Genomic DNA, 26686 nt, shown 5'->3' with positions numbered 1-26686 from the left:
CAGATATATAGTTAGTAAGGTTGCTGATAACACCAAAATTGGAGGTGTAGTGGACAGCAAAGAAGGTTACCTCAAATTACTACGGATCTTGATCAGATGGGCCAATGGGCTGATAAGTGGCAGATGGAGTTTAATTTAGATAAATGTGAGGTGCCGCATTTTGGGAAAGCAAATCTTAGCAGGACCTATACACTTAGTAGTAAGGTCCTAGGGAGTGTTGCTGAACAAAGAAACCTTGGAGTGCAGGTTCATAGCTCCTTGAAAGTGGAGTTGCAGGTAGATAGGATAGTGAAGAAGGTGTTTGGTATGCTTTCCTTGATTGGTCAGAGTATTGAGTACAGGATTTGGGAGGTCATGTTGCGGCTGTACAGGACATTGGTTAGGCCACTGTTGGAATATTGCGTGCAATTCTGTTCAGAAAAGATTTACAAGGATGTTGTCAGGGTTGGAGGATTTGAGCTATAAGGAGAGATTGAATAGGCTAAGGATGTTTTCCCTGGAGCATCGGAAGCTGAGGGGTGACCTTTTAGAGGTTTACAAAATTATGAGGGGCATGGATAGGATAAATAGACAAAGTCATATCACTGGGGTGGGGGAGTCCAGAACTAGAGGGCATAAGTTTAGGGTGAGAGGGGAAAGATATAAAATAGACCTAAGGGGCATCTTTTTCACTCAGAGGGTGGTACGTGTATGGAATGAGCTGCCAGAGGAAGTGGTGGAAGCTGGTACAATTGCAACATTTAAGAGGCATTTGGATGGGTATATGAATAGGAAGGGTTTGGAGGGATATGGGCTGGGTGCTGGCAGGTGGGTCTAGATTGGGTTGGGATGTCTGGTTGCATGGACGGGTTGGACCGAAGGATCTGTTTCCATGCTGTACATCTCTATGACTCTATGAAGTGCAGGTGGTATGGCCCACTTTCTATTTATGTGTTTAGGTTTCCTTGGGCTGATGACGTCATTTGCTGAGGTGATGTCATTTCTTCACATTTTTCTCAGGGGTGGTAAATGGGATCCAAGTCACCGTTGAGAGAGTTCCGGTTGGAATGCCATGTTTCTATGAATTCTTGTGCATGTCTCTGTTTGGCTTGTCACAAAACGGAATGACCCACTCTCTCTCGTATCCTTATATACGGATGAGGAAGGACACCACTTCAACTGGGACAACACATCCATCATAGGACAAACCAAACTGAGACACGCAAGAGAATTCCTAAAAGCATGGCATTCCAAACGGAACTCTATCAACAAACACATTGACTTGGACCCCATTTACCACCCCCTGAGAAAAAGACCTGGAAGTGACATCAGCACAGAAAATGACATCACCAGCCAAGGAAATCTAAACACACAAGTAGAAACTGGGCCACACCACCAGTGCTTCATCCGAAGGCTCACTGAAGATGTTACCTAGTATGGTGATGAAATGTCTGAAGACAAACACTCCAGCTCAGCGATCAAACCTACATCCAGAACCTCAATCTGAGCTACAAATCTTCTCAAAACTCGCTAATCCCTAACAGTGCATGGGAATTACTTGTCCCAGAATGGACAAACTGGAGAAGCATCTGCGATAATGCTTTGAGTGTCACCGAGTGGAGCATGTGGAGGCCAAGAACAAGCAAGGGAAAGAGCTGGCAGAATCCAGAGTATCCTACCTTCCCCCTCAAATCCCACCTGCCCCACCCCTGCCAGAGTTTGCTGCTCCAGAATTGAACTATCCAGCCACAGAAGAACACACTCTAGGAGGGGAAGGAAGCTACCCACAACACTGCAGGACTGTCAAAGAAGAAGCACCCAGACCAGGAGCACCTGAAAACCAGGCTTATCCCACAGACTAACCTCCAACTCCCTCATCTCCCAGAACCGGACTTTCAATTGTCTGTGGAAGGTACATATTGTAATCACTGTAAAGACTGGAGAAAGTGAGAGCACACAACCAAAAATATAAAAGTATTTCCTTTCAAGTCTTGTACCAGACATTAATAGATTTAATATATTCTCGAGTACAACTACAAAATTGGATTTAACGTTATTGTAACGAAGGTGACATTTTTCCCAGAGGACCGTGAGTCCTTGGAACTCTTTGGAAAGTCGGTGGAGGCGGAGACTTTGAATACTCTTGGTCAATGTTGGATAGATTCTTGGTAAATGAAGGGAGTGAAAGAATATCGGGATGTAGAAGGGAATGTGGAGTAATCAGAACATCTTTATAATGGTGGAGCAGGCTTAGTGATAGACTTGTTTCCATGTGCTCCTAATTAGTGTGTTTGTCTGTGTCACACAGAATGGAAACAGATCCTTCCGTCCAAACAGTCCATGTGACCACAATCCCAAACTAAACTAGTCCCACCTGCCTGCGTTTGGCCCATATACCTCCAAACCTTTCCTATTCAAAATGTTGCCCATTGTGTCGTTTTTAAATCTTGTCCCTCTCATCTTAAAAACACATTGTCTTATTTTGAACTGCCTTACTGTAGAGAAATGACTGTTGTCATTCACCTTATCATGTTGTCATGTCCCTCATGATTTTATAAACTTCTATAAGGTCACCCCTCAACCTCCTATGCTGCCAATGCTTATAACTCAAACGCTCCATACCAAGTAACAATGATGCTTTTGACTAAGTTTGGTGAATTTCCACTTAAAATTAAAAATAAGCCACAGGCTGTTCTGGAGGATCATTCATTTTCTATTTTTAATCAAGGCGTAAATTACTGTTCTTGTGATCTCAATTAATTCTACTCTCATATAGTCATAGAGTCATAGAGTCATAGAGATGTACAGCATGGAAACAGACCCTTCGGTCCAACCCGTCCATGCCGACCAGACATCCCAACCCAATCTAGTCCCACCTGCCAGCACCCGGCCCATATCCCTCCAAACCCTTCCTATTCATATACCCATCCAAATGCCTCTTTAATGTTGCAATTGTACCAGCTTCCACCACTTCCTCTGGCAGCTCATTCCATACACGTACCACCCTCTATGTGAAAACATTGCCCCTTAGGTCTCTTTTATATCTTTCCCCTCTCACCCTAAACCTATGCCCTCTAGTTCTGGACTCCCCGACCCCAGGGAAAAGATATTTTGTCTATTTATCCTATCCATGCCCCTCATAATTTTGTAAACCTCTATAAGGTCACCTCTCAGCCTCCAACACTCCAGGGAAAACAGCCCCAGTCTGTTCAGCCTCTCTCTGTAGCTCAGATCCTCCAACCCTGGCAATATCCTTGTAAATCTTCTCTGAATCCTTTCAAGTTTCACTACATCTTTTTGATAGGAAGGAGACCACAATTGCACGCAATATTCCAACAGTGGCCTAACCAATGTCCTGTACAGCCGCAACATGACCTCCCAACTCCTGTACTCAATATTCTGAACAATAAAGGAAAGCATACCAAACGTCTTCTTCACTATCCTATCTACCTGCGATTCCACTTTCAAGGAGCTATGAACCTGCACTCCAAGGTCTCTTTGTTCAGCAACACTCCCTAGGAACTTACCATTCAGTGTATAAGTCCTGCTAAGATTTGCTTTCCCAAAATGCAGCACCTCGCATTTATCTGAATTAAACTCCATCTGCCACTTCTCAACCCATTGGCCCATCTGGTCCAGATCCTGTTGTAATCTGAGGTAACCCTCTTCGCTGTCCACTACACCTCCAATTTTGGTGTCATCTGCAAACTTAATAACTGTACCTCTTATGCTCGCATCCAAATCATTTATGTAAATCATTTATGAGGGCCCAGCACCGATCCTTGTGGCACTCCACTGGTCACAGGCCTCCAGTTTGAAAAACAACTCTCCACCACCACTCTCTGTCTTCTACCTTTGAGCCAGTTCTGTATCCCAATGGCTAGTTCTCCCTGTATTCCATGAGATCTAACCTTGCTAATCAGTTATAGAAATGTACAGCACGGAAACAGACCCTTTAGTCCAACTCATCCGTGCCAATCAGACATACTAAATTAAACTAGTCCCGTTTGCCAGCACTTGGCCCAGATCCCTCTAAGCCCTTCTTATTCATACACATCCAGCTACCTTTTAAATGTTGTAATTGACCAGCCTCCACCACTTCCTCTGGCAGCTCATTCTATACACGCACTCTCTCCTCGCAAAGGAAACGTTTCTTATGGTTCTTGAGTTTCTCTTGTGATGCTTCTGAATGCATCACCCTGAGAACAGAAATAATGATGTCGACATGAAGCAAAGGCAATGGTTGCTGTTCAACCAGCCAATTCATCATTCTTTTAGAGAACACAGGTAATGTAGAGGCTTGAGAAGAGACAAGGCAACTTTTAAAAACAAATGCAGCTAAATGTTTAATCACTTTATTGTGTAACAGAATGGCTAGATCCTTTATAGGAAACCTGGAAAGAGCTGAGTCCTGGGAAAATGGAATTGTGGCATGTTCCATTAATGTGCGAACTTAGAGAACATAGGTGTCCAAGAGGATAAAAGCAAAATACCGCGGCTGCTGGAGATCTGCAGCACAGAAAATCCTGGAGAAACACAACAGGTACTCCATGCAGTAAGTGTGGAATATGACTCTTCTTCAGAACTAAGGGTATTAGGCTTGCAGAATTAACATTATAATATTGTACAGATTTTGACTGTTACACATTCAATATGCATCGCTGTTTATTGTAGTAATTGGAACGATATCAGCCAGCTGGACCTCATAGAATATGAGTTCGCTGATTGGGGCTGTTAATGTGGTCTAATCAGAGATCCCTGGCTGACAGTAATAAACAGGAATGTCAAGGGTTCTGCTCACCCTAGGAGCTGGCTCTGTGCTAGCTGGGTCAGTGTCAAGTACTAAATAAAGTGTTGAAAATCAAACAACATCAGGTTATAGTCCAATAAGTTTATTTGAAATTGCAAGTTCTTGGAGCTCTGCTCCTTCCTCAAGTGTGGTATAAGCCCTTCATCAGGAATGATTCTACTGCTCCTTGCATGCTGCCTGACATGCTGTGCTTTCCCAGCACCACACTCTTGACGAAAATAAAATGAGTGTCAAGGGAGTTGGGAAATGTGACTAAAAAGCTTGATTGCAGAAACGGTGCAATTGGTGTGAGATGAGAGAATTAAAATTGTTGAGGATTGGAATAACGTTAGTACATACATTTAGTACCAGTGTTGAGGCCAAGAACAGAACAGATGAATGCTAACTTTTACACTAACTTCAAAAGCAACAACAGGGTTACTGCAGGGTGGCATAATGATAGTGCCCTACCTCTGGACCAGGAAGCCCTGGGTTTAATTAAAACCTTCTCACCTGGACTGGTTTCCAAGGATTTGCCCAACTATAGAATCACCAGCAGAAAAAATTGCTGGTCCCAAAGCTGTTCTGACATTTTCCTGAGGAACTGCTAGAAAGATTGATGACCATAAACCTACCTGCAAAAGTAACAACATATCTTTACTAGTTTGATGTGAACATTCAAAGCACTTTTTGGAAGTATTATCACTGTGACTGAGATGAGCTTTATAATTCCAGATTTATTTAATTGAATTTCAATTCCACCAGCTGTTATAATTGGATTTGAACACATGCCCCTGTACATTCACCCTGATCTCAGTTTTACACCATATGGTATGTTTCTAAAATTCATGAAAAGTAATTAAATTGAACCATAAACATTTGCATCCAACAATTAAGGAGAGTCAAGGGGCAGAGTTGAGTATGGTAGCCATTATAAAAGAGAAAGTATTGAAAAGCTAAAATGTCTAAAAATGGATAAATCTTCTGGCCCCGATGGGCTACATCCTAGAGTTCTGAGGGAGGTGGCTGAAGAAATAGCAGAGGCATTGGTTGTAATCCTTCAAAAGTCACTGGAGTCAGGGAACGTCCCAGATGATTGGAAAATCGCTGTTGTAACCCTCTTGTTCAAGAAAGGATCAAGACAAAAGATGGAAAATTATAGGCTGATTAGCCTAACCTCGGTTGTAGGTAAAATTCTAGAATCCATCATTAAGGATGAGATTTCTAATTCCTAAATTCTTGGAAGTGCAGGGTCAGATTAGAACAAGTCAGCGTGGATTTAGTAAGGGGAGATCGTGCCTGACAAACCTGTTGGAATTCTTTGAAGAGGTAACAAGTAGGTTAGACCAGGGAAAGCCAGCGGATGTTATCTATCTAGACTTCCAAAAGGCCATGGGAGGCTGCTAGGTAAGGTGAGGGGGCATGGTGTTCGAGGTGAGCTACTGGCATGGATTGAGGATTGGCTGTCTGACAGGAGGCAGAGAGTTGGGATAAAAGATTCTTTTTCAGAATGGCAGCCGGTGACAAGTGGTGTCCCACAGGGTTCAGTGTTGGGGCCCCAGCTGTTCACTTTATATATTAATGATCTGGATGAAGGGACTGGGGGCATTCTGGCGAAGTTCGCCAATGATACGAAGTTAGGTTGACAGGCAGGTAGTACTGAGGAGGTGGGAAAGCTGCAGAAAGATTTAGAAAGTTTAGGAGAGTGGTCCAAGAAATGGCTGATGAAATTCAATGTGAGCAAATGTGAGGTCTTGCACTTTGGAAAAAAGAATACAGACATGGACTACTTTCTAAACGGTGAGAAAATTCCTAAAGCCAAAGTACAAAGGGATCTGGGAGTGCTAGTCCAGGATTCTGTAAAGGTTAAAGTGTAGGTTGAGTCCGTGGTTAAGAAAGCAAATGTAATGTTGTCATTTATCTCAGTAGGGTTGGAATGTAAAAGCAGTGATGTGCTACTGAGACTTTATAATGCTCTGGTTAGCTCACATTTAGAATACTGTGTTCAGTTTTGGGCCCCACACCTCTGGAAGGACATAGTGGCACTGGAGCGTGTCCAGCCAAGATTCACAAGGATGATCCCTGGATTGGTAGGCCTAACATACGATGAAAGGCTGAGGATCCTGGGATTGTATTCATTCGAGTTTAGAAGGTTGAGGGGAGATCTAATAGAAACTTACAAGATAATGGATGGCTAAGAAAGGGTGGACACTGGGAAATTGTTTCCATCAGGCGGGGAGACTAGGACCCGTGGGCACAGCCTTAGAGTTAGAGGGGGTCAATTTAGAACGGAAATGTGGAGACATTTCTTCAATCAGAGAGTGGTGGGCCTGTGGAATTCATTGCCACGGAATGCAGTGAAGGCTGGGATGTTAAATGCCTTCAAGGCAGAAATTGATAAATTCTTAATCTCACAAGGAAATAAGGGCTATGGGGAGAGTGCGGGTAAGTGGCATTGAAATGCCCATCAGCTACGATTGAATTGCGGAGTGGACTTCATGGGCTGAATGGTCTTAGTTCCACTCCTATTTCTTATGGTCTTATGGTAGCATGGGGTAGGGGTGGGGGTGGGGTGGTGGGAGGAGTAAAGATCCAAATGTAATCACTTTTCAAAACACCACAAGCTCTCAAAGAAACTTCTGCACATTAACATTTTACCCTTTAAAATTATAACTGGATATTGAAGGGATCTATGGCTCATAGAATCATTTTCCCTGGGGTGGGGGAGTCCAGAACTAGATGGCATATGTTTAGGGTGACAGGGGAAAGATATAAAAGGGACCTAAGGAGCAACTTTTTCATGCAGAGGGTGGCACATGTATGGAACGAGCTGCCAGAGGAAATGGTGGAGGCTGGTCCAATTATAGTATTTAAAAGGCATCTGGATGAGTATATAAATAGGAAGGGTTTAGAGAGATATGGGCAAGTATGACAGTCTATTTATCCCATCCATGCCCCTCATGATTTTATGAACCTCTATAAGATCACACTTTAGCCCCAGCCTGTTCAGCCTCTCCCTATAGTTCAAATCCTCCGACCCTGGCAACATTCTTGTAAATCTTTTTTGAACCCTTTCAAGTTTCACAACATCCTTCCAATAGGAAGGAGACCAGAATTGCACACAATATTCCAAAAGTGGCCTAACCAACGTCCTGTACAGCCGCAACATGATCTCCCAACTGCTATACTCAGTACACTGACCAATAAAGGAAAGCATACCAAATGCCTTCTTCAGTATCCTATAACCTGTGACTCTACTTTCAAGGAACTATGAACCTGTACTCAAAGGTCTTTTTGTTCAGCAGCACAGGCCAGGACCTTACCATTAAGTGTATAAGTCTGGCTAAGATTTGCTTTCCCAAAGTGCAGCACCTCACATGTATCTAAATTAAATTCCATCTGCCATTCCTCAACCCATTGGCCCACCTGATCAAGATCCTGTTGTAATCTGAGGTAACCTTCTTTGCTTTCCACTACACTTCCAATTTTGGTGTCATCTGCAAACTTACTAACTATGTTCATATCCTTCCTATAGGATCCAAATAATTTATATAAATGACAAAAAACAGTGGACCCAACACTGATCCTTGTGGCACTCCACTGCTCACAGGCCTCCAGTATGAAAAAGAACCCTCCACCACCACCCTCTGTCTTCTACCTTCGAGCCAGTTCTGTATCCAAATGGCTAGTTCTCCCTGTGTTCCATGAGATTTAATCTCGCTAACCAGTTTCCCATGGGGAACCTTGTTGAACGCCTTACTTAAGTCCATATAGATCACATTCACCGCTCTACCTTATAGAATTCTCTTTGTTACTTCTTCAAAAACTCAAGTTTGTGAGACATGATTTCCCACGCACAAAGCCATGTTGATTATCCCTTCCTGAAGAAGGGCCTGTGCCCGAAACGTCGAATCTCCTGTTCCCTGGATGCTGCCTGACCTGCTGTGCTGTTCCAGCAATAAAGTTTCAACTTTGATCTCCAGCATCTGCAGACCTCACTTTCTCCCCTAATCAGTCCTTGCCTTTCTAAATATGTGTAATTCCTATCCTTCAGGATTTCCTCCAACAACTTGCCCACCAGTGACATCAGGCTCACCAGTTTGCAGTTCCCTGGCTTGTCCTTACCATCTTTAGTGGTACCACATTAGCTAATTCCAGTCTTCTGGCACCTTACCTGTGACTATTGATGTTACAAATATCTCAGCAAGGGGCCCAGCAATCACTTCCCTCACTTCCCACAGAGTTCTAGGGTACGCCTGATCAGGTCCTGGGGATTTATTGACTTTTATGTGTTTCAAGACATCCAGCACTTCCTCCTCTGTAATATGGACATTTTTTAAAGATGTCACTATCTATTTCCCTACATTCTATATCTTCTATGTCCTTTTCCACAGTAAATGCTGATGCAAAATACTCATTTAGTATCTCCCCCATTTCCTGCGGCTCCACACAAAGGCCACCCTGCTGATCTTTGAGGGGCCCTATTCGCTCCCTTGTTACCCTTTTGTCCTTCATGTATTTGTAAAAATCCTTTTGATTCTCCTGAACCCTATTTGCCAAAGCTATCATCTTTAATTAACAGAGCAACACCACACAATTTTCTGGTAGCTTTCCAATTTTTAAAAATGTCAATATTCAGGTCCCAGCCTTGGTCACTTTGTAACTGTGTCTCCATCTGTGCTAACAATTTCTCCACATTGACACAAATGTGTGCATTCAGATATAGAGCCTTTAACTCCGTTCTCTTACCACTGTTGAAATCTCTAATCTTGCCTACCAGTTTTAAACAGATCTACATCTCTCTCTGCACTATTTTAACTTGTGATCCCTAGTTCTCGTATTGTTTTGAAAGCAGCTGAAAATGAATGCCTAACTTAGAAATTGGTGTTTCAGATAATAGGTAGGGGAGTTAGCCATTTTCTGTTTCTTGGAGATAGTGAGAACTATAGAGACTGGAGAAGTCAGAGTCGATCATGTGTGTGGCGCTGGAAAAGGCACAGCAGGTCAGGCAGCATCTGAAGAGTGAGAGAGTCGACGTTTCGGGCTAAACCTTGTTTCCAGCAAGGCAGTAATTTTATCCCCAGCAAAGATGGGGGAGGAGAGGATTATCAAAACTGCTTCAACAAACAAATGAAATACTTGCTTAGAAAATGGGTTAACATCCCACAAGGCTTTTCTACAGCAATATTAAGTGAACGAATAAACTTGTTGAACTATAGCCTGCTGTCGTGTGATTTGTAACTGAGTTTTACGAGGTCACATGATCACGCCTGGGATTGTCACAAATTGCTGACTGCAGTATGTGTTTACCAGTTGGAAACAGCTACTTATGTTCGCAACATGGTTCGGGCAGCAGCAAAAGGTGAGGATTAAAGGGCATTTTTTTTGTCTGTCGGTGCATTCATGACAGATGCGGGATTTTACACATTGGTCTATGGACAAACCCCTGTGTTGTTCAGTCGAGGTGAATGGAAACAGTGTGAACCCAGGTGTGGTCTGTGCCTTACCTGCAAATACTCCTTCAGTCTGTCTGAGGATGGTCTGTGAGGTATCAAGTTCCATTGGGTTTGTAAACGATTGGTGTAATCGCAGCGGAGTTAATGAGTTTGACGCTGTTGCTCCAACGCACTTACAATATGGCCGGACTCGATTAACAAACAATTTCTGAATACTCTGCTGTGAGACGTGGAGCACTGGTTCGATACCTGAACAGACCTTTCCAGTTTTTTTTCAAAAAGTAAAGTTTAATAACGTGTAATAACACATTGCATAACAATGCAGGTGTGATACGGTATAATACCGTTCAATTTCTTTCAGTAGTTTTATTTAAACTATTTTTCTCATCAACCTATTCAGCAAAGTTATGACACACCTCTGGAGTAGTTGAGATTTGGACCTGAGTTTCTGTTCAATCGTAGGGTCACTACCACTGTGCCACAAGACCTCATTCGGTCGTACTCTGAAGTGTCTTTCTAAACTGGTGCATTTCTTATTCTCGAACATACTCCTGAGCAAACAGGCTCTGTCTGTTTTTTTTTTATGGCTGGAGGGTCTCAGACTGTGGTTCCGGGTTTTACTACATCCCTCAGCACATAGTCCTAGTCCTCAAAGTGTCTGCAACTCTCTGTAGTTGACACCTCCTTGTCGATGGCTGAACTATTATTCAATATATGACTATCAGCTCTTAGCTATTTTAATCAGCCTGTTCAGATGTGTTGTATTACACCTCTGGGACAGATGGGACTTGAACTTGGACGTCTAGACTCAAAGGTAGGGACACTGCCCTGGGGCTCTTAAATCCAGCATTGAATTTTACATCTTCAATCTAATACTCTTCCCAACTGAGCTTTTTTTTTGTGTCCATTCTTTTTCAGCCAGAGCTCCAGTAGACCACAGACATCTCACTCCATTAGAGAGATACAACTTGGCTTAGATAAGATTGCTACATTGTCTGTAAGGAGCTAATTGTGTCGAAGCTTGGTTAGATTCCCCTGGAGTGCTGTGTGCAGTTCTGCTCTCAGTATCTCAAGATTATTATGATTGCCAGAAAGCGAGTGCAACAAAGGTTCAGCAGCACTGTCTACAAAGAGAAATTGGGCAAACTTTCATTTTTTGAAACTCTCAAGAATAAAGATGATTTCATTGGAACCTACAAAATACATCAACAGTAGGTGTGGGTGTGGGGAAATGTAGAACCAGGAGGCACAACTTATTTTTTAAAAAAACCTCCCTTTTTACTGGGAGGGAGTGAACCTTTGGAATCCTCTACCACATAGGCCTTGGAATTTCAGTCTTTGAGTATATTTCAGGTACGAATTGATAGATTCCTGATTACCAGTGACGTATAGGCTTATGAGGATAGAGTGGGTAAAAGGCATTGGAAGTGTTCAATTAGCTCAATGATTGTATTCAGTGCAGGGCAAGGAAAATGGGCTGAATGGCCTCCTCCTGTTCCAAGTAGCTATTTATGTAGATGTTCCCCTTAGAGGAGACCACATTTTACTTGTTGTAGTCAGGTGGTGAGTTACGATGCATCAGTCACCAGCCAAAGGTGGCTCTGTGGTTAGCACTGCTGCCTCACAGCACCAGGGACCCGGGTTCGATTCCACCCTCGGGTGACTGTCTGTGTGGAGTTTGCACATTCTCCAAGTGTCTACGTGGGTTTCCTCCGGGTGTTCCACTTTCCTCCCATAGTCCAAAGATGTGCAGGTTAGGTGGATTGGCCATGCTAAATTGCCCATAAGGTCAAGGGATGTGTAGGCTAGGTGGATTAGGGAAATAAGGTAGGGAAGGGTAGGTGTGGGTGGAATAATCTTTGGAAAAGCGGTGTGAACTTGATGTGCCAAATGGCCAATTTCCACTCTGTAGGGATTCTATGATTCTTCGATGTGGAGATCTAAAAGATAATGCAATCTAAAGTTGCCAGTATTTTTTGTTGCAGGATTGGTGGGGGGTTTAAATGATCCAAAACTGACAGTAACCCACTACTAATCAGCAAAAATACTGCCTTTTTAATGTAATAAATCTATCAAGCAGCTTCCCTCTCGGATAGGGCAAACCTGAGTACAAATAGGGTGGAGGAAGTTTTGTGGAAAGCAGTTCTGAAGGAGATGGGAGATATCTAAAGGCAGAGAGTTTTGGGTAAATGAGGAAGTATCTCTGGAGAAGACTGTAGGAGTAAGAAGAGGTGAGGATCTGGAGGAAATTAAGTTTTTTAAATTGATTTTACTGGATGTGGGCTTTGCTGGAAATGCCAGCATTTATTGCCAACACCCAATTGCCATCAACTTGCTCAGATCACTTCAAAAGGTAGCTGAGAGTTGACCTTACTGAATTGTCCAGGAGAAGGCTGTAATGAGTTGCTATCTTGAACCACTGCAGCCCATTTCTAACTCCATTTCGATTCATCAAGTCTGCCTGTGTCCCCTGAGCTCACGGTCCTGCCTCAATCTCTCTCATCCCTCCCCAGACCATCAAATCCTGCTGTCATCTGCTAAAGCTACGCATTATTCCAGGATCAACCAGAAAGCTAATGCCTGGCTTCTTTATTACAATCTGACTTTGTAATTCCCTCCTCTCACTTATCACTCGCGTGCCTAAGGAGTTGGTTCTCGCTTGCAGCTTCTTCGTCACAAAGATTGGAACATTTTGACCAGCCTCCTCTGTCAGCCCTTCACCAACGCATGCGCGCACACACATTATTGCCCAATAGGATCTCAATGCTGACCGAATTTATATTGATGAGGTTGTAGAGTCATGCAGCATAGAAGAGGAATCCTGCTTTCCAGCACTTGGCCTGTGGCCTCGAATGTTATGATATTTCAAGCGTTCTTTTTAAAGGTTATCAGGTTTATTACGAGGGTGGAATCGAACCCGAGTCCCTGGTGCTGTGAGGGAGCAGTGCTAGCCACAGAGCCACCCTTGGCTGGTGACTGATGCATTGTAACTCACCACCTGACTACAACAAGTAAAATATGGTGTGTCAACTTTGACTCAACTGGGAAAACCCATCTGAGTTTGAAGGTTCTGGGTTCAAATCTCACTCCTCGGTTTGAGTATGAAAATCCGATGAGACCATTATATCGTGACTCCCTTTTCCTACTCGGCTTTTGTTGATGCTTGCCAGCCATTGTTTACTGAACATGCATGTTTTATTGTTTCTCCCTCAGTTTATTTCAGATTATTGTTCCCTCTATCTAGCCTATTACAGGTTTATCTTGCTAATTTTCAACTGCCTGCTGACATTTGGCTCCTACTTCTGCTTTGACATGCCCAGTGTGCTTCAGCAGCAGTTCCAGGGGGTAAGTAACACTTGTGCTAGCGAACAAACAAAACGAAAATGGACTGTGAGAGCTTCTTTGGGTATGTGAAAAATAAGGATGAGCAATGACAAGTTGGGAGACCGGAGAACTGTTGATGGAGAATGAGGAAATGGCAGAGAAACTAAACAATTATTTTCTGTCTGTCTTCACAGAAGAACATACCTAGAAATACTGAGTAACCGAGTTTTGGAAAAATTTGTAGCTCAGGTTGAGCTTCTGGATATAAGTTTGCTCGCTCAGCTGGATGGTTTGTTTTCAGCTGTTTCTTCACCGTACTAGTTAACATCATCAGTGAGACACTGGTGAGGGACTGGTGTTATGACCCGCTTTCTATTTATGTGTTTAGGTTTCTTTGGGTTGGTGGTGTCATTTCCTGTTCTTTTTCTCAGGGGGTGGTAAATAGGATCCAAGTCAATTTATTTGTTGATAGAATTGTGGTTGGAATGCCATGCTTCTAGAAATTCTTATACGTATCTCTGCTTGCCTTGTCCTAGGATGGATATGTTGTCCCAGTCGAAGTGGTGTCCTTCCTCATCTCCATATAAGAATACTAGTGAGAGTGGGTCATGTCTTTTTGTGGCTAGTTGATGTTCATATATCCTGGTAGCTAGCTTTCTGTCTGTTTGTTCAATGTAGTGTTTGTTACAGTTCTTGCAAGGTATTTTATAAATGATATTAGTTTTGTTTGTTGTCTGTATAGGATCTTTTTGAACTTAACTCATAAAACTCAACACCAGAACTAGAGGACATAGGTTTAGAGTGAGAGGGGAAAGATATAAAAGAGACCTAAGGGGCAACCTTTTCATGCAGAGGGTGGTACGTGTATGGAATGAGCTGCCAGAGGATGTGGTGGAGGCTGGTACAATTGCAACATGTAAGAGGCATTTGGATGGGTATATGAATGGGAAGGGTTTGGAGGGATAAGGGCCGGGTGCTGGCAGGTGGGAATAGATTGGGTTGGGATATCTGGTCGGCATTGACGGGTTGGACCGAAGGATCTGTTTCCATGCTGTACATCTCTGACTCTATGACTCTATGACCAGTGCTTCACCAAGGCTCACTGATGATGTTACCCGATATGATGATGAAACATCTCAAAATGAACCTTCCAGCTCAGCGAGCAAGCTTATATCCATACTGGGTAACCCTAAGAGATTTGTGGAAACAAGGAACTAAAAGGAATGGGAATGAATCAAAAGTTATACTCGCAAAATTAGAGTGAAACATTGTAAATCCTCTGGCCCAGAATGAGCCCCACCCTGTTATTATTGATAGGGATGGTTATAGAGAGGTTTTTCAAAATGTTATAGAACATGTTTGCTCCTGGAAAATAGCAAAGAAACCTAATATTTGAGAAGTAAGTTTGAGAGAAAGTGGAAAACTATTGACCTTAAGGAAAATGTTAGAATTTATTATAAAGGAGGTGATAACCGGGCACTTAATAAATTAAATCAAATCATTATTTTCTATTGTCACATATATCTAGGTGCAGTTAAAGGTTTTTGTGAAGATCTGTGGCTCGAGTTGTGGATGAGGTAGATGGCTCGTTTGCCAAGCTGCTGGGTTATTGAGCAGACATTTCGTTGACCTGCTGGGTAGCATCGACAGTGCAAATTCAATGAGATGCTGTTGTTCTGTCCCGCTTGGTTTTTACATGGGTCTGGTCCATTGGCATGTGTGTCACTCCTGGGTATTCTCTGCTATGGTTTGTACACCGGGTCAATCTCTGTGTCTGATGTTTTTGGTTGAAAACCAGGCTTCCGAGAACTCTCCGGTGTGTCAGGGCGTTATTCAAAAGAGCCATGACACTGCAAAACATCAGAACTGCACAAGGAAGAGGAAGAACACTTACACAAAGCCTTTTATTAACAACAGATACCCCATCAGCTTCATCTGCCGATGCCTGTCCAGCAGACAACGCCAAGAAGACACTGTACCTACCCAACCCTCTTATCATCTTTCCTTATGTGAAGAATATATCAGAATTCACTACCAGGCTGTTATGACCACTAGGTATTATGGTAGCACACCAACCAACAGCCACACTATGCCAACTACTTACCAGGATAAAGAACCCCATACCCACAACGTGTAGGACCAATGTGGTGTACAAAATCCTTTGTAACAACTGTAACAAGCACGACATCGGAAATACAGGAAGAAAACTAGCCATCCGACTTCATGAACACCAACTGGCAACTAAACGACATGGTCCACTCTCCCTCATCTCTGTACACGCAGACCCCCAAGAGGGCCATCAATTTGACTATGACAACATAACCATTCTAGGACGAGCCAACCAGAGACAAGTCAGACTTCTTGGAAACCTGGTTTTCATTCTGAAGAGGGTTCAGAAGAGACTGGATGTTGCTAGCTATGGAAGGTTTGAGTTATAAAGAAAGGCTGAAACTTTTTTTTCACTGCAGCATAGGAAGTTGAGATGACCTTCTAGAAGTTTATAAAATCTGAGAGGTACAGATAAGGTTAAGGTAGGTGTCTTTTTCCGAGGATGGAGGATTTCAAGACTAGGGGGCCACAAATTTAAGGTGAAAGGAGAGAGAGGTGACAGGCAAAAGTTTTATACTGAGGGTGGTTTATGTGTGGAATGTACTTCCTGAGGAGGAAGTGGTGGATGTGGGCACAGTAACTATGTTTAAAATACATTTGGTTAAGTGCATGGATAGGAAAGATTTGGAGGGATATGGGCAGGAGCTGGCAGGTTGGACTTAGTTTAGTTTAGTTTGAGATTATACAGAGGAACCTCAATTTTATCCAAGAAAGATGGGCAGGCACTATTTCGAACGGACAATTGATTATTCGGTTAATCGATTCAATGCCTTTCCTCTGGGACTTGGAGTTTTCTGTGAAGTCTGCTCCCTGTTCAGGAGACGAGGCAGCAGTGCACTGTGCGTGAGACCCAATCCGCCCCATGCCCACCCCAATCCTTCCAACATCTCCCTCTGCCCATCCCAACACTAACCCCCCAATACCACCATCTGCCCGGCACCAACACCTCCCTCCACCCGCCCCCTCCCCAAACCATTCAGCACTGCCCCCTTTCTTCCTCCCCCACAGGGCAGCTGGACTGGACACCAACAGTAAGACTGCTGCTACCTTTCTGGGGTAAGTCTCCAAGACACAGACAGACATGCACACATACACCTTTTTAACTGCAACCTTTTGACAAGTTCCACCTCTACCCTGTACAGGGCAATGTTAGAGAGACTATCGGGGGAAGGGCATTTAGGGATCCCCCCCTGTGTAGAACTCCAGGGAAAGTGTGCGGAGAGGGAGAGAGGGCAGGAGGTCAGTCATTTAGAGACTGTGCCTGGGCTCTCATCTATGTCTAGGACTGTTCTCAGCAGAGATCGTTTTTAATTAGTGTAAACAAAAGATGAGATCAGTGTTGAAACAGCTCTTTCATGTCATGTTCCTATCTGGACCTTGAGATCTCCTTCAGATAATCCGATATTCAGATAATCGAGGTTCCTCTGTATTTGGCATGGACGTGTTGGACCGAAGGGTCTGTTTCTGTGTTGTGTGATTCTATGATGAAATTGTAGAGCTGACTGAAAGGACCATTTGGTCCTATCTTCTTTTATTCCACTGCAGAGGATGGATATGATTTATTCCAAGGGTATGAGTGTGACTTGATGCTGCCAGATTCTGTTGTGCTCTGCCTGCAATATCCTGGATGTGTACAGTATTCTTCGTCAACATTTCACTGAATTCTGTCTACCTGCTGAATGTGTTCGGTGTGCAGCTATGGATTCCAATCTTGTCCTTTCCCTGAATCAGATGTCATTGTGAGCTGAGAACTGCTTTTAAGACATCTGAGAGTCACAACAACTTCCTCCTTGTATTTCTGTCCACACAGCCAATGGATTGAACCTGATGCTGTATTGACCTGAAGCTTTTAAACCTATTGACGTGAAGGTTTATTACATTATTATTAATATTGAATTAAATATTTTTAATTAATTGTCCACCCAAAGCTTCATGTCAGCAAAATATTAAGTTCAATTCATTGGTTGTTAAAAGTATTTAACTATGATTGTATTTAAATTTAATTAATTACAAAGTTACCAAGAATCAGCATGTAAATAGTTAACAGAAAATGTACATTAAACCATTTTAAGGAAGAATCTCTTTATTCCGATTGTTAAACGACTGGGATGAGCTCCCATGTGGGATAGTGGGTACTGAAACATTAGAACTATACACAGTGTAATTTTTAGAAATGATCTGTTACCATGGTGATTATTTTGCTGTTTTGAGCCTTATTTGAAATAGCAGTGGCTTGAGTTATAGAAACACTATCTCGTGGACTGGTCCAGTAGCCTCTTGCAAAGATAGATTTCTGCAGTAATGTTACTGATTTTCATTGTAATTTAAACTGTATTAAATCAAAACAGTTCTTGCAATACAATGGGTGCATTCTGCAATAACGTTCTCCTCTTGCTAACTATAAAAATTAATGTGAATTAACTTTTGGACATGTAATAGATTTCTGGTTCTTCCTGCACTGGGTGCAGGGTATTCCCTGTTTGAGAGAGTGAGGACTGCAGATGCTGGAGATCAGAGTTGAGAACGTGGTGCTGGAAAAGCACAGCAGGTCAGGTTGCATCCAAGGAGCAGGAGAATTGACGTTTCGGGCCTAAACCCCTTCATCAGATGATGCCTGGCCCATTCACTATTTGAGTCCCATAAACTAGATCTGTACAGATGGGGATTAAATAATTTATAAAATGTGTGTTTGGGGATTCTGACTGGTCACAAGCTCAATGGCTAAACAAATTAGATGTGTAATGATTCGGGATGATAGAGGTGGGTATTTGCCCTAGTTTGATGTTTTCTGTTGTCCCTGCATAACCATTTAGTGGTGTCTGTCTTTCCAGAATCTCACTTGTCTCAATTCCACTGAGACCAATAGGACAACAGATTGTGTTGAGGGCCTGGGGATGACACCGCAGCAGTACAATCTTCTCTACGCTATCTATGCATGGACGTGAGTAACCTCTGCACCCGACAATAAATACACATGGAAAAGAAAACAAAGATTGGATTGGTGGGTGGGGGGCGCTGAAAGATACACATGGATCAGCAGGTCATGATCTTGTTGAGTGATGGAGCAGGTTCAAGAGGATGAATTGCCTCCTGCTCCTAATTTGTATATTCATAAAACTGTCATCATCATCTTGTACTTGTAAGGTTGAAGCTGACTGTATGCAGTGAGTGCAATAGTCAGAGTTAGTGTAGTAGAGTCTTATAGCATGGACTGAGGCTTTTCGGCCCATAGTGTCTATACCAGTCATCTCTTCGAATGCCATTTTCCAGCAATTGCTCAGTCAATCAAATTAGAATTGATGCTTTGAACATAAGCTCCTCATCATGAAGAGCTGATGTTCAAAACAAAGGGTTTGTGCTCAAAACAGTGACTCTCCTGCTCCTCGGATGCTGCCTGACCTGCTGTGCTTTACCAGCACCACACTCTCAAATCTGATGTCCAGCATGTGATGTCCTCTCAGCTTCTAGTTTGGTTGGGAGAAAGAAAGAATGAATAGGACAGTCCGTATCCAATTGGATAAGAAGTTTCTTCAGGATACAAAATAGAGAATTGTGGTAATGATTGATTTTTTTTGGACTGGAGACTGGTTGATCCTGAGGTTTTCCAAGAGTAAGTGCTGGGGGTATTCTTGATATCGATCAGAAAGCATTATTAATAAATTGGAGAGGGTTCAGAAGAGATCTGCAAGGATGTTGCTGGGAATGGAGAGTTTGAGTTGTGAGGAGAGGCTGGGACGTTTCTTCACTGGAGCACGGGAGGTTGACAGGTGACCTTCTGGAGATCTATAAAATCATGAGGAGCATAGAAGAGGTGAATAGCAAAGGTCTTCTCCCTAGGGTAGGTGGGCATATTTTTAAGGGGAGAGGGGGAAGATTTAAAAGGGAGTGAGGGGCAATTTTTCCATACACAGATGTGCCAGAGGAAATGGTAGATGCAGGTACAGTTAGAGTGTTTAAAAGTCATCAGGATGGCTAAGTGAATCAGAAAGGTTTAGAGTATATGGGCCAGATGCAGGCAATTAGTTTAGTTTGGGAAACTTATTCTGCAAGAATGAGTTGTACTGAAGGGCTCGTTTCAGTGCTCAGTGACTCTGTGCCCATAGCCCTGTATGCCACGGCATTTCCAATATTCATCTAAATACTCCTTTTTAATATCTTGAGGGTTCTCACCTCTACCACCTTTTTAGCTGATTCCTGACTCTCTTGTGCTTAAACATTTATTAATGTGACCTACAATCATTGCCTTGTCAGCCTCTAAAAGGTTGAGAAGATTTTCCATCACTAATCTGGTGTGCTCTGTCCAGCCTGACTCTTGTGACCATAACTTCCTTGGCTCCATTCTTGTCCCATGCCTCTTCCTTGAAGCATCCATCTGTAGTCAGTTACTGAAACGCTTTGGGGCATTAACTCTGATATCCAATGTTTTGACATTCTTTTCTGACCTTTTTATTAAACGTGTGTTCTCCCATGGTCCTTTTTAACAAGGGACTGCATTCATTCAACAGTTGTTACCCTGTGATATCTGTTTTTTTTTAAAACAGTAATGGACAGTATCTGAAGTCAGTTCAAACACGTGGACGTCATCATCGGCTTCAAAAATGCAAAGTTGTTCATTTTGGAAGGGAGAAGGAAAGGACAGAGTATTAGTTAAATGGAGAAAAACTGCAGAAAGCTGAAACACAAAGGGACTTCTGCATGAAATTCAGAAAGCCAGCACAAAGGTGTAGCAGGTAATCCAGAAGGCTGATGGAATATTGGTTTTTACTTCAAGAGGATTGGAATTTAAGAGTAGGGAAGTCTTACTGTAACTGTACAAAGTGCTGGTGAAACCACATCTGGAATGCTGTGAACTGTTTTGGTCCTCTTATTTAAGGAAGGATGTCATTTCAGTTCAGGGATGGCTCACTAGAATGATCCCTGGTATGGAGGGATTGTCTTATGAGCAAAGGCTAAACAGGTTGGGAGTCCACTCCCTGGAGTTGAGAAGAATGAGGTGATCTTATTGAAAGGGGCTTGACTGGGTAAATGCTGAGAGGATATTTTCCCTCATGGGAATATTCAAGGCTAAGGTAGATTCTTGATCTGTAGGGGAATCAAAGATTGCCCCTCGAATGTGGACATGATGGGTGTCTGACCAACTATGATCCTACTGAATGGTGGAGCAGGCTCGAGGGGCTGAATGGTCTCCACTTCCTATTCCTTATGGTCTCATGGACTCCAGCTTAACAAATATCCAACCTGTATGTTTTCTCTGTGCACTCACAACTTCCAGCCACAATCACTGGTCTATATTGAGAAATGGGAGTACCTGGCAAATTTTCTTCCTTTTTTATCGGAGAAAGGACCGCAGATTCTGTCGATCTGAAACCAAATCAGGAATTGCTGGCAAACCTCAGCAGGTCTGGCAGCATCTGTGATGAAGAGTCACCAGATTTGACTCACAGATGCTGCCAGACCTGCTGAGTTCCACCAGCAATTTCAGATTTCTTCTTTCCTTTTGTAAAACCTGTCCCCTTTGTGTCTAAAGATTTTGCCCCAGATATCAATAGCACCTAGCAGCTTTAATACCATTCCATTTAATATGTTGCACCTTTATTTCATTCAGCAATGCGACATGCTCCCAATGACCCTGGTTGCCTTGAAGTCCAATGAGCCAAGATTTATCTCAGGTGGTCAATTCACACTCAAATCTCCTGGCATGTTTTTAGATCAAACTGTGGTTCCCCCAACTGTTGTGGTGAGCTGTTTACAAAGATTCTTCTTTATATCTGTGGCTGTTTTACCTGGAGCATCAGAGGCTGAGGGGTTACCTTTATAGAGGTTTATAAAATCGTGAGGGGCATGGTTGGGTAAATAGACAAGGTCTTTTCCCTGTGGTGGGGGAGTCCAGATCTAGAAGGCATAGGTTTAGGGTGAGAGGGGTCCTAAGGGGCAAGGTTTTTACGCAGAGGGTGGTGTGTGTATGGAATGAGCTGCCAGAGGAAGTGGCGGAGGCTGGTACAATGACAGCATTTAAAAACCATCTGGTTGGGTATATGAATAGGAAGGGTTTAGAGGGATATGGGCCAGATGCTGGTAAACGGGACTAGATTAAGTTTGGATATCTGGTCGGCATGGACCAAATGGTCTGTTTCCGTGCAGTACATCTGATGCTATGTTTCCTTGCTGTAATTGAAACATATAATGTGGTGCTTGGTTTTCGCCATTTTAACCATATTTTGATTGTGCTGCTGCACTATTTGAAGCCCTCACCCAATGTATCTTGTTTCCAGCCCCCTGGATAAATGCAAGCCATTGTGAGGGGCATTAGCTGCCACTCCATTACCACCTCCAGTGCTACAGTGAAGAAGGCTTATATGTAATGACAGGAACAATGAGCGACTGTAACCTCACGTCCAACATCGTTTAATTTAAAAATGCATTGCAGATTTTGGCAAAAATCTGCACCTTTGACCATTATTTTCCCATTTTGTTTTCCGATAATGTAATCCTTCACTCGGGATACCAATTTCTACTTCAAAGCCCATTCCAGTAGCATGGTACAAATCCAGCTCCTATGTTCACTACAACCAGCGTACGTTCACTAGGCAACGAATCAAAATAATTATTATAAAATAATGTCAGCAACACATTGTGGGACTCATTGTGTTTGTGTTTGTGTGTTGTGCTGATCATGCTTGTGAACTTTGTTGCCTTTTCCCCAATAACCTGCCTCTTTGCAGTTAGCAGAACTGGGGATTGCTGTAAAGAGTTATGGACCAGACCAAATCCCCTCAAAATATATTAAGTCGATAACCTAGACCCTGACTTTTTCTTATTTTAAGTCCGGTGTTGTGTTCCAGATGGGCAAACTTCATTTGGACAAACTGCCAGAATTGAAGCAAAATGCACTTTATTCATGCACTACAGTGAAAATACAACAAAAGAAAGAATAAATTGGAACAACTTAACTCTATTGAATAATAGCTTATTTAACTACTAAACAATAACTGTTCCAATATGGTAACATCCCATAAACACACCCTTGGCAAAGGCAAATTCAGTAAAATAGATTGTGTCTCCTGTGATTCTAGCAGCAGGAAGAGAATGCCAGCTTTTAGCTGTAACTGAGAGAGGAATAACAACTTTCATATCCAGCTTCTAGCGCCTCCATATCGAGCAGCGACTGAAAGCTAAAATTAAAAACCAAACAAAACAGAAATTGCTGTAAAATCTCAAAGGGTCTGGCAGCATCTGTGGAGAGAAATCAGAGTTAATATTTCAGGTCCAGTGACCTTTCCTCAGAACTAAAACTAAAAATCCTGGTTCTGTGGGAGCTTGACCCCACCCATTCAGGCTGCTTCTATTGTTCCAACTTTTTAAAAAGTAAAACCAAAGCCTTGCAAGCTGTTTGTTGGCTTTGGAGCTGGTTTTTTTTAGATTAGATTAGATTAGATTACAGTGTGGAAACAGGCCCTTCGGCCCAACAAGTCCACACCGACCCGCCGAAGCGAAACCCACCCATACCCCTACATTTACCCCTTACCTAACACTACAGGCAATTTAGTATGGCCAATTCACCTGACCCTGCACATCTTTGGATGGTACCTCTGTCTCAACCTTTCTTCATTTTCTAAAAAAAGGACAAAATACATCTCTTAAAACACAGTATCGTCACAAAAGCTTGTTCATACCTTTTCCAACTCCCTCCCTGCATTTCAGATTTTGTAACATCAATTCTTTGTGTATTTTGAGTTAAAGGTTCATTTTTCATTATCACGAGCAGTTCTCCTGCTGGTTTTCAGTGATTTCTGATCATATACAAGAGGTTTATCAGGTTACTCAATGTCCTGCTGGCAGAGACATTAAACCATGAAATGCCATTTGCTTTGGCCTGTTGGATAGGCGACAGGAATGAAGACTAAGTTCAACAGAAGTTTGCCATTGTCCCTTCATACCCCAATTAATGTATACTGTCTTTGCCAGGGACTATAATTGGCTTCTTTCCACAGAAGCTTAGAAATTTGATGGAGATGGGGAGGGTGGAAACTGGGCTCAGACCATGCAGTAGTCAACTGGATGCTAAGAAAGAAAGGGAGGGGTGAGGATGGCTCCAATTCAGTATTAGTTCTTTTGAAAAGCACAACATTCCTCAGCAGTTTTTGCATTTTGTTTCATAATTGTATTTTCTGTCTTGCAGCAATGCTGTGGTGGTGACACTGTCTGGTTTCTTCATTGACAAGCTGGGAAGTGGTGGTGAGTCTGAAGGGAGGGTATAACCTGGAGCACTCCTACCCAGTAGAAGAGCTGATTTCAGATCAAAATAAACGCTCCTCCTGATTTGGAGGTGCCGGTGTAGGACTGGGGTGTACAAGCTTAAAACTCACACAACACCAGGTTATTAGTCCAACAGGTTTAATTGGAAGCACGAGCTTTCTGAGCGCTGCTCCTTCATCAGGTGGTTGTGCTGATGAAGGAGCAGCGGTGCGAAAGCTCGTGCTTCCAATTAAACCTGTTGGACTATAACCTGGGGGTTGTCTGATTTTTAAATTTGCTCCTCATGCTAAGGTTAATAGGCTGAATCCTGTTATAGCACCTAGAAATCAAAAGCTTTATCAGACTTTTCAAAATCAGGTTATCTATCAATGATGGGTAAAGTAGTGGTGAATAAGAGAAACCTGGCACAGATGTTTTCCTAACCAGTTCAGGATCAGGGGCCTGGAGAGGATTTGTCCCTCCAGCCTATAAACTTCAACAGTAACTCCAACTATTAATTTGTAGCTTTTAAATCTTGTATATCCAACATTCTCCCATTGGTTCAATACTGTTGCTAATATCTTGCACAAAACATTGCCAGTTATCTATCTGGCTAACTTGAATTGTCCCACTTTTCTGGATTTCCTCATTTGGCCAATTTTAGATTTCTGACACTGGATTCCTCCTGTCACATACATAGCTGATCTTGCATGTTAGTTTTTTTTTTACTGTTTGTTCCTGTTTTACCTTCTAATATGTTGCTTATGATGGTCAAAGCTCCCTTTCCAGGATCTGGCTGTTCCACTGGGAATTCCTCATCTTGGCAGAAATTCCACAGTTAACACTGCACCCATGTTGGGGGGGAGAGAGATGAGGCATGGACCTGTCTGAACAGCCATTTTGATGTCTCACATTGGAATTAAGAAGAATGAGGAGGAATCTTTATAAGAACATCAAATTATGATGGGAGTCGGTAAGGTAGATGTAAGGAGGTTGTTTCCACTCTTTGGGTGAAGCGTCAAAATGAGGGGGAGCTGATTTCAGACTGAGTGGAGGAGAAACTTCTTCACCCAAAGGGTTGTGAATCTGTGGAACAGTATGTGATGGGTGGCAGTTCTAGGAAGGGGGGAAGGGTCAGACGGCCTACTCCTGCTCCTAGTTCTTATGTTCTGAGGCAGGAATTGAATCCAGTGCTAGGCACTGTGCTGCCTGGTTGGGTAACTCTTATTTGGGTAACTTTGCCATTTCCAGAAGCTTCAACCTCCTTCAGCATCAGTTGTGGTTTGTTACTGACCTCTTCCAAGCTGAAACCCAAGTGACTAATTAGCAACGTATCTTCTCAAAAATACACTGTTTGCCAGAGTCAAGACCTTCATTCACATTCGGGAGGCTGATGACCATCCAGAGAAGCTGAATTGCAAAAGTGCAGGAACTAGTTTGTCTTTATGACCCTTTGTGCCAGTGTATTATTTCAGCATTAGATCAATTGAGTAGACAAATCCAAATGATATATGTTTGAACGCCAGAGAGAAATCAACTTAATGGTTTTCTTAATCATGACAGGAAATACATGCATATTCTGCAGTAGTAATGATGACAAAATTGGCAGCATTCACTATTTATTACTTAGAAGCTGACAGCAATTTCAGGAGTCCACATCTGGACACTTACAAATCTGCAGGTTGGAGTTAGTGATGGTTTTCTTTTAGTTTCTTTATGGGTGTGCTGTTGCAGACTCCAACTTGCAATCGGTTAAAAATTGACAAGAACATTCTTTCTCTACTTGTAGATCAAGGCTTTTTGAGATTTTTATTACAGCACTTTAAAAGAAGTTGGTTGCTAAGATTGTAAAGTTAGACAACAAGTGTATGAGTACTGTTGAACAGCTTTTTTTTTATCCTTGATTTTAATTGCTATTTAAATGTTGAGTCGTTCTCTTGCGAAAATCAGAATTATTTGTTTCTGATTCTGTCCTCTCACCCCATCCCCCACCACCATAGTTGGGATCATCCTTTTCTCCATCCTTATTGTTCTGGGCTCGGCTACTTTTGCTTTAGGATCTCACTTCAAGGGCACATGTTACCTCTTACCTCTGATGCTCATTGGCCGACTTCTCTTTGGCTCAAGCAATGGATCACTGATCAGTGAGTACCAGTTCTGGCCTAATTGTAGTAGATTGTGAATTAACCAGCCGAGAGGATTCGTGTTGATTTCCTTTTGTGTATGAATGTACAACTGAAAATACTTCAATGTTAACTTTCCAGGATAATCTCACATTTATGGTAACTATTTCTCTCCCACTGTTTTCATCCTATTTCCCTGAAGGATTGTTTGGAAATGGAAATGGAAAGATGTGGAAAAACATGTAGCACTTGGTAGGGGCCATGAGTACAATTAATGGATTCCTCTCATGACATTGTTCACAACATTTATGTTTTAACTGTGTCTCATATAATTGCCTACTGTAGAAGCTTTTTTTTTTCAATTGAAACAGTATCTTTAAAGAAAAGAAGGTAAGGTTCACAATTTTGAGAGAAATCCATTGGCAGAACTCCATGTTTGCTGCAGCATGTTTCACTCATCCCTGTGTTTGGTCACAGTGGGTTGACTTTGGAGTTTTAATGAGAAGGTGCTATGGCTTTGCCACATCTTGAGTTCCATACCAGAAACCAAATTGTTTTGGAATAGCCCTGATTTTTATCAGCAATAGTCCAGAACTTGAAAATGTCTTGAATCTGATTTATTATCTGAGTATCTATTTATATTGAATTTATTATCTTCTGAGATGGACATT

The 26686-nt window shown here is 42.5% G+C and overlaps 1 protein-coding gene across 1 annotated transcript in view; it reads left to right on the top strand.

Moving 5' to 3' along the window:
• Window positions 1–10049: 10049 nt before the first annotated feature.
• mfsd1l (major facilitator superfamily domain containing 1-like) overlaps window positions 10050–26686 on the top strand; it is a 30355-nt gene continuing 13718 nt past the window's right edge. The window contains exons 1-5 of the mRNA XM_087998059.1: window positions 10050–10130; window positions 13469–13569; window positions 18489–18598; window positions 23837–23892; window positions 25893–26036. Of these exons, the coding sequence (XP_087854185.1) occupies window positions 10109–10130; window positions 13469–13569; window positions 18489–18598; window positions 23837–23892; window positions 25893–26036 (433 nt within the window). The 5' untranslated portion in view covers window positions 10050–10108. The remainder of the gene's footprint in view (window positions 10131–13468; window positions 13570–18488; window positions 18599–23836; window positions 23893–25892; window positions 26037–26686) is intronic.

Source organism: Chiloscyllium plagiosum, unplaced genomic scaffold (genome assembly GCF_037043375.1).
Source record: "Chiloscyllium plagiosum isolate Xiang-an unplaced genomic scaffold, Cpla_swu_hap1 HiC_scaffold_20, whole genome shotgun sequence".
NCBI classification, from domain to species: domain Eukaryota; kingdom Metazoa; phylum Chordata; class Chondrichthyes; order Orectolobiformes; family Hemiscylliidae; genus Chiloscyllium; species Chiloscyllium plagiosum.
The sequence above is the reverse complement of the archived record's forward strand: the minus strand, read 5'-3'. Positions and strand labels throughout refer to the sequence as shown.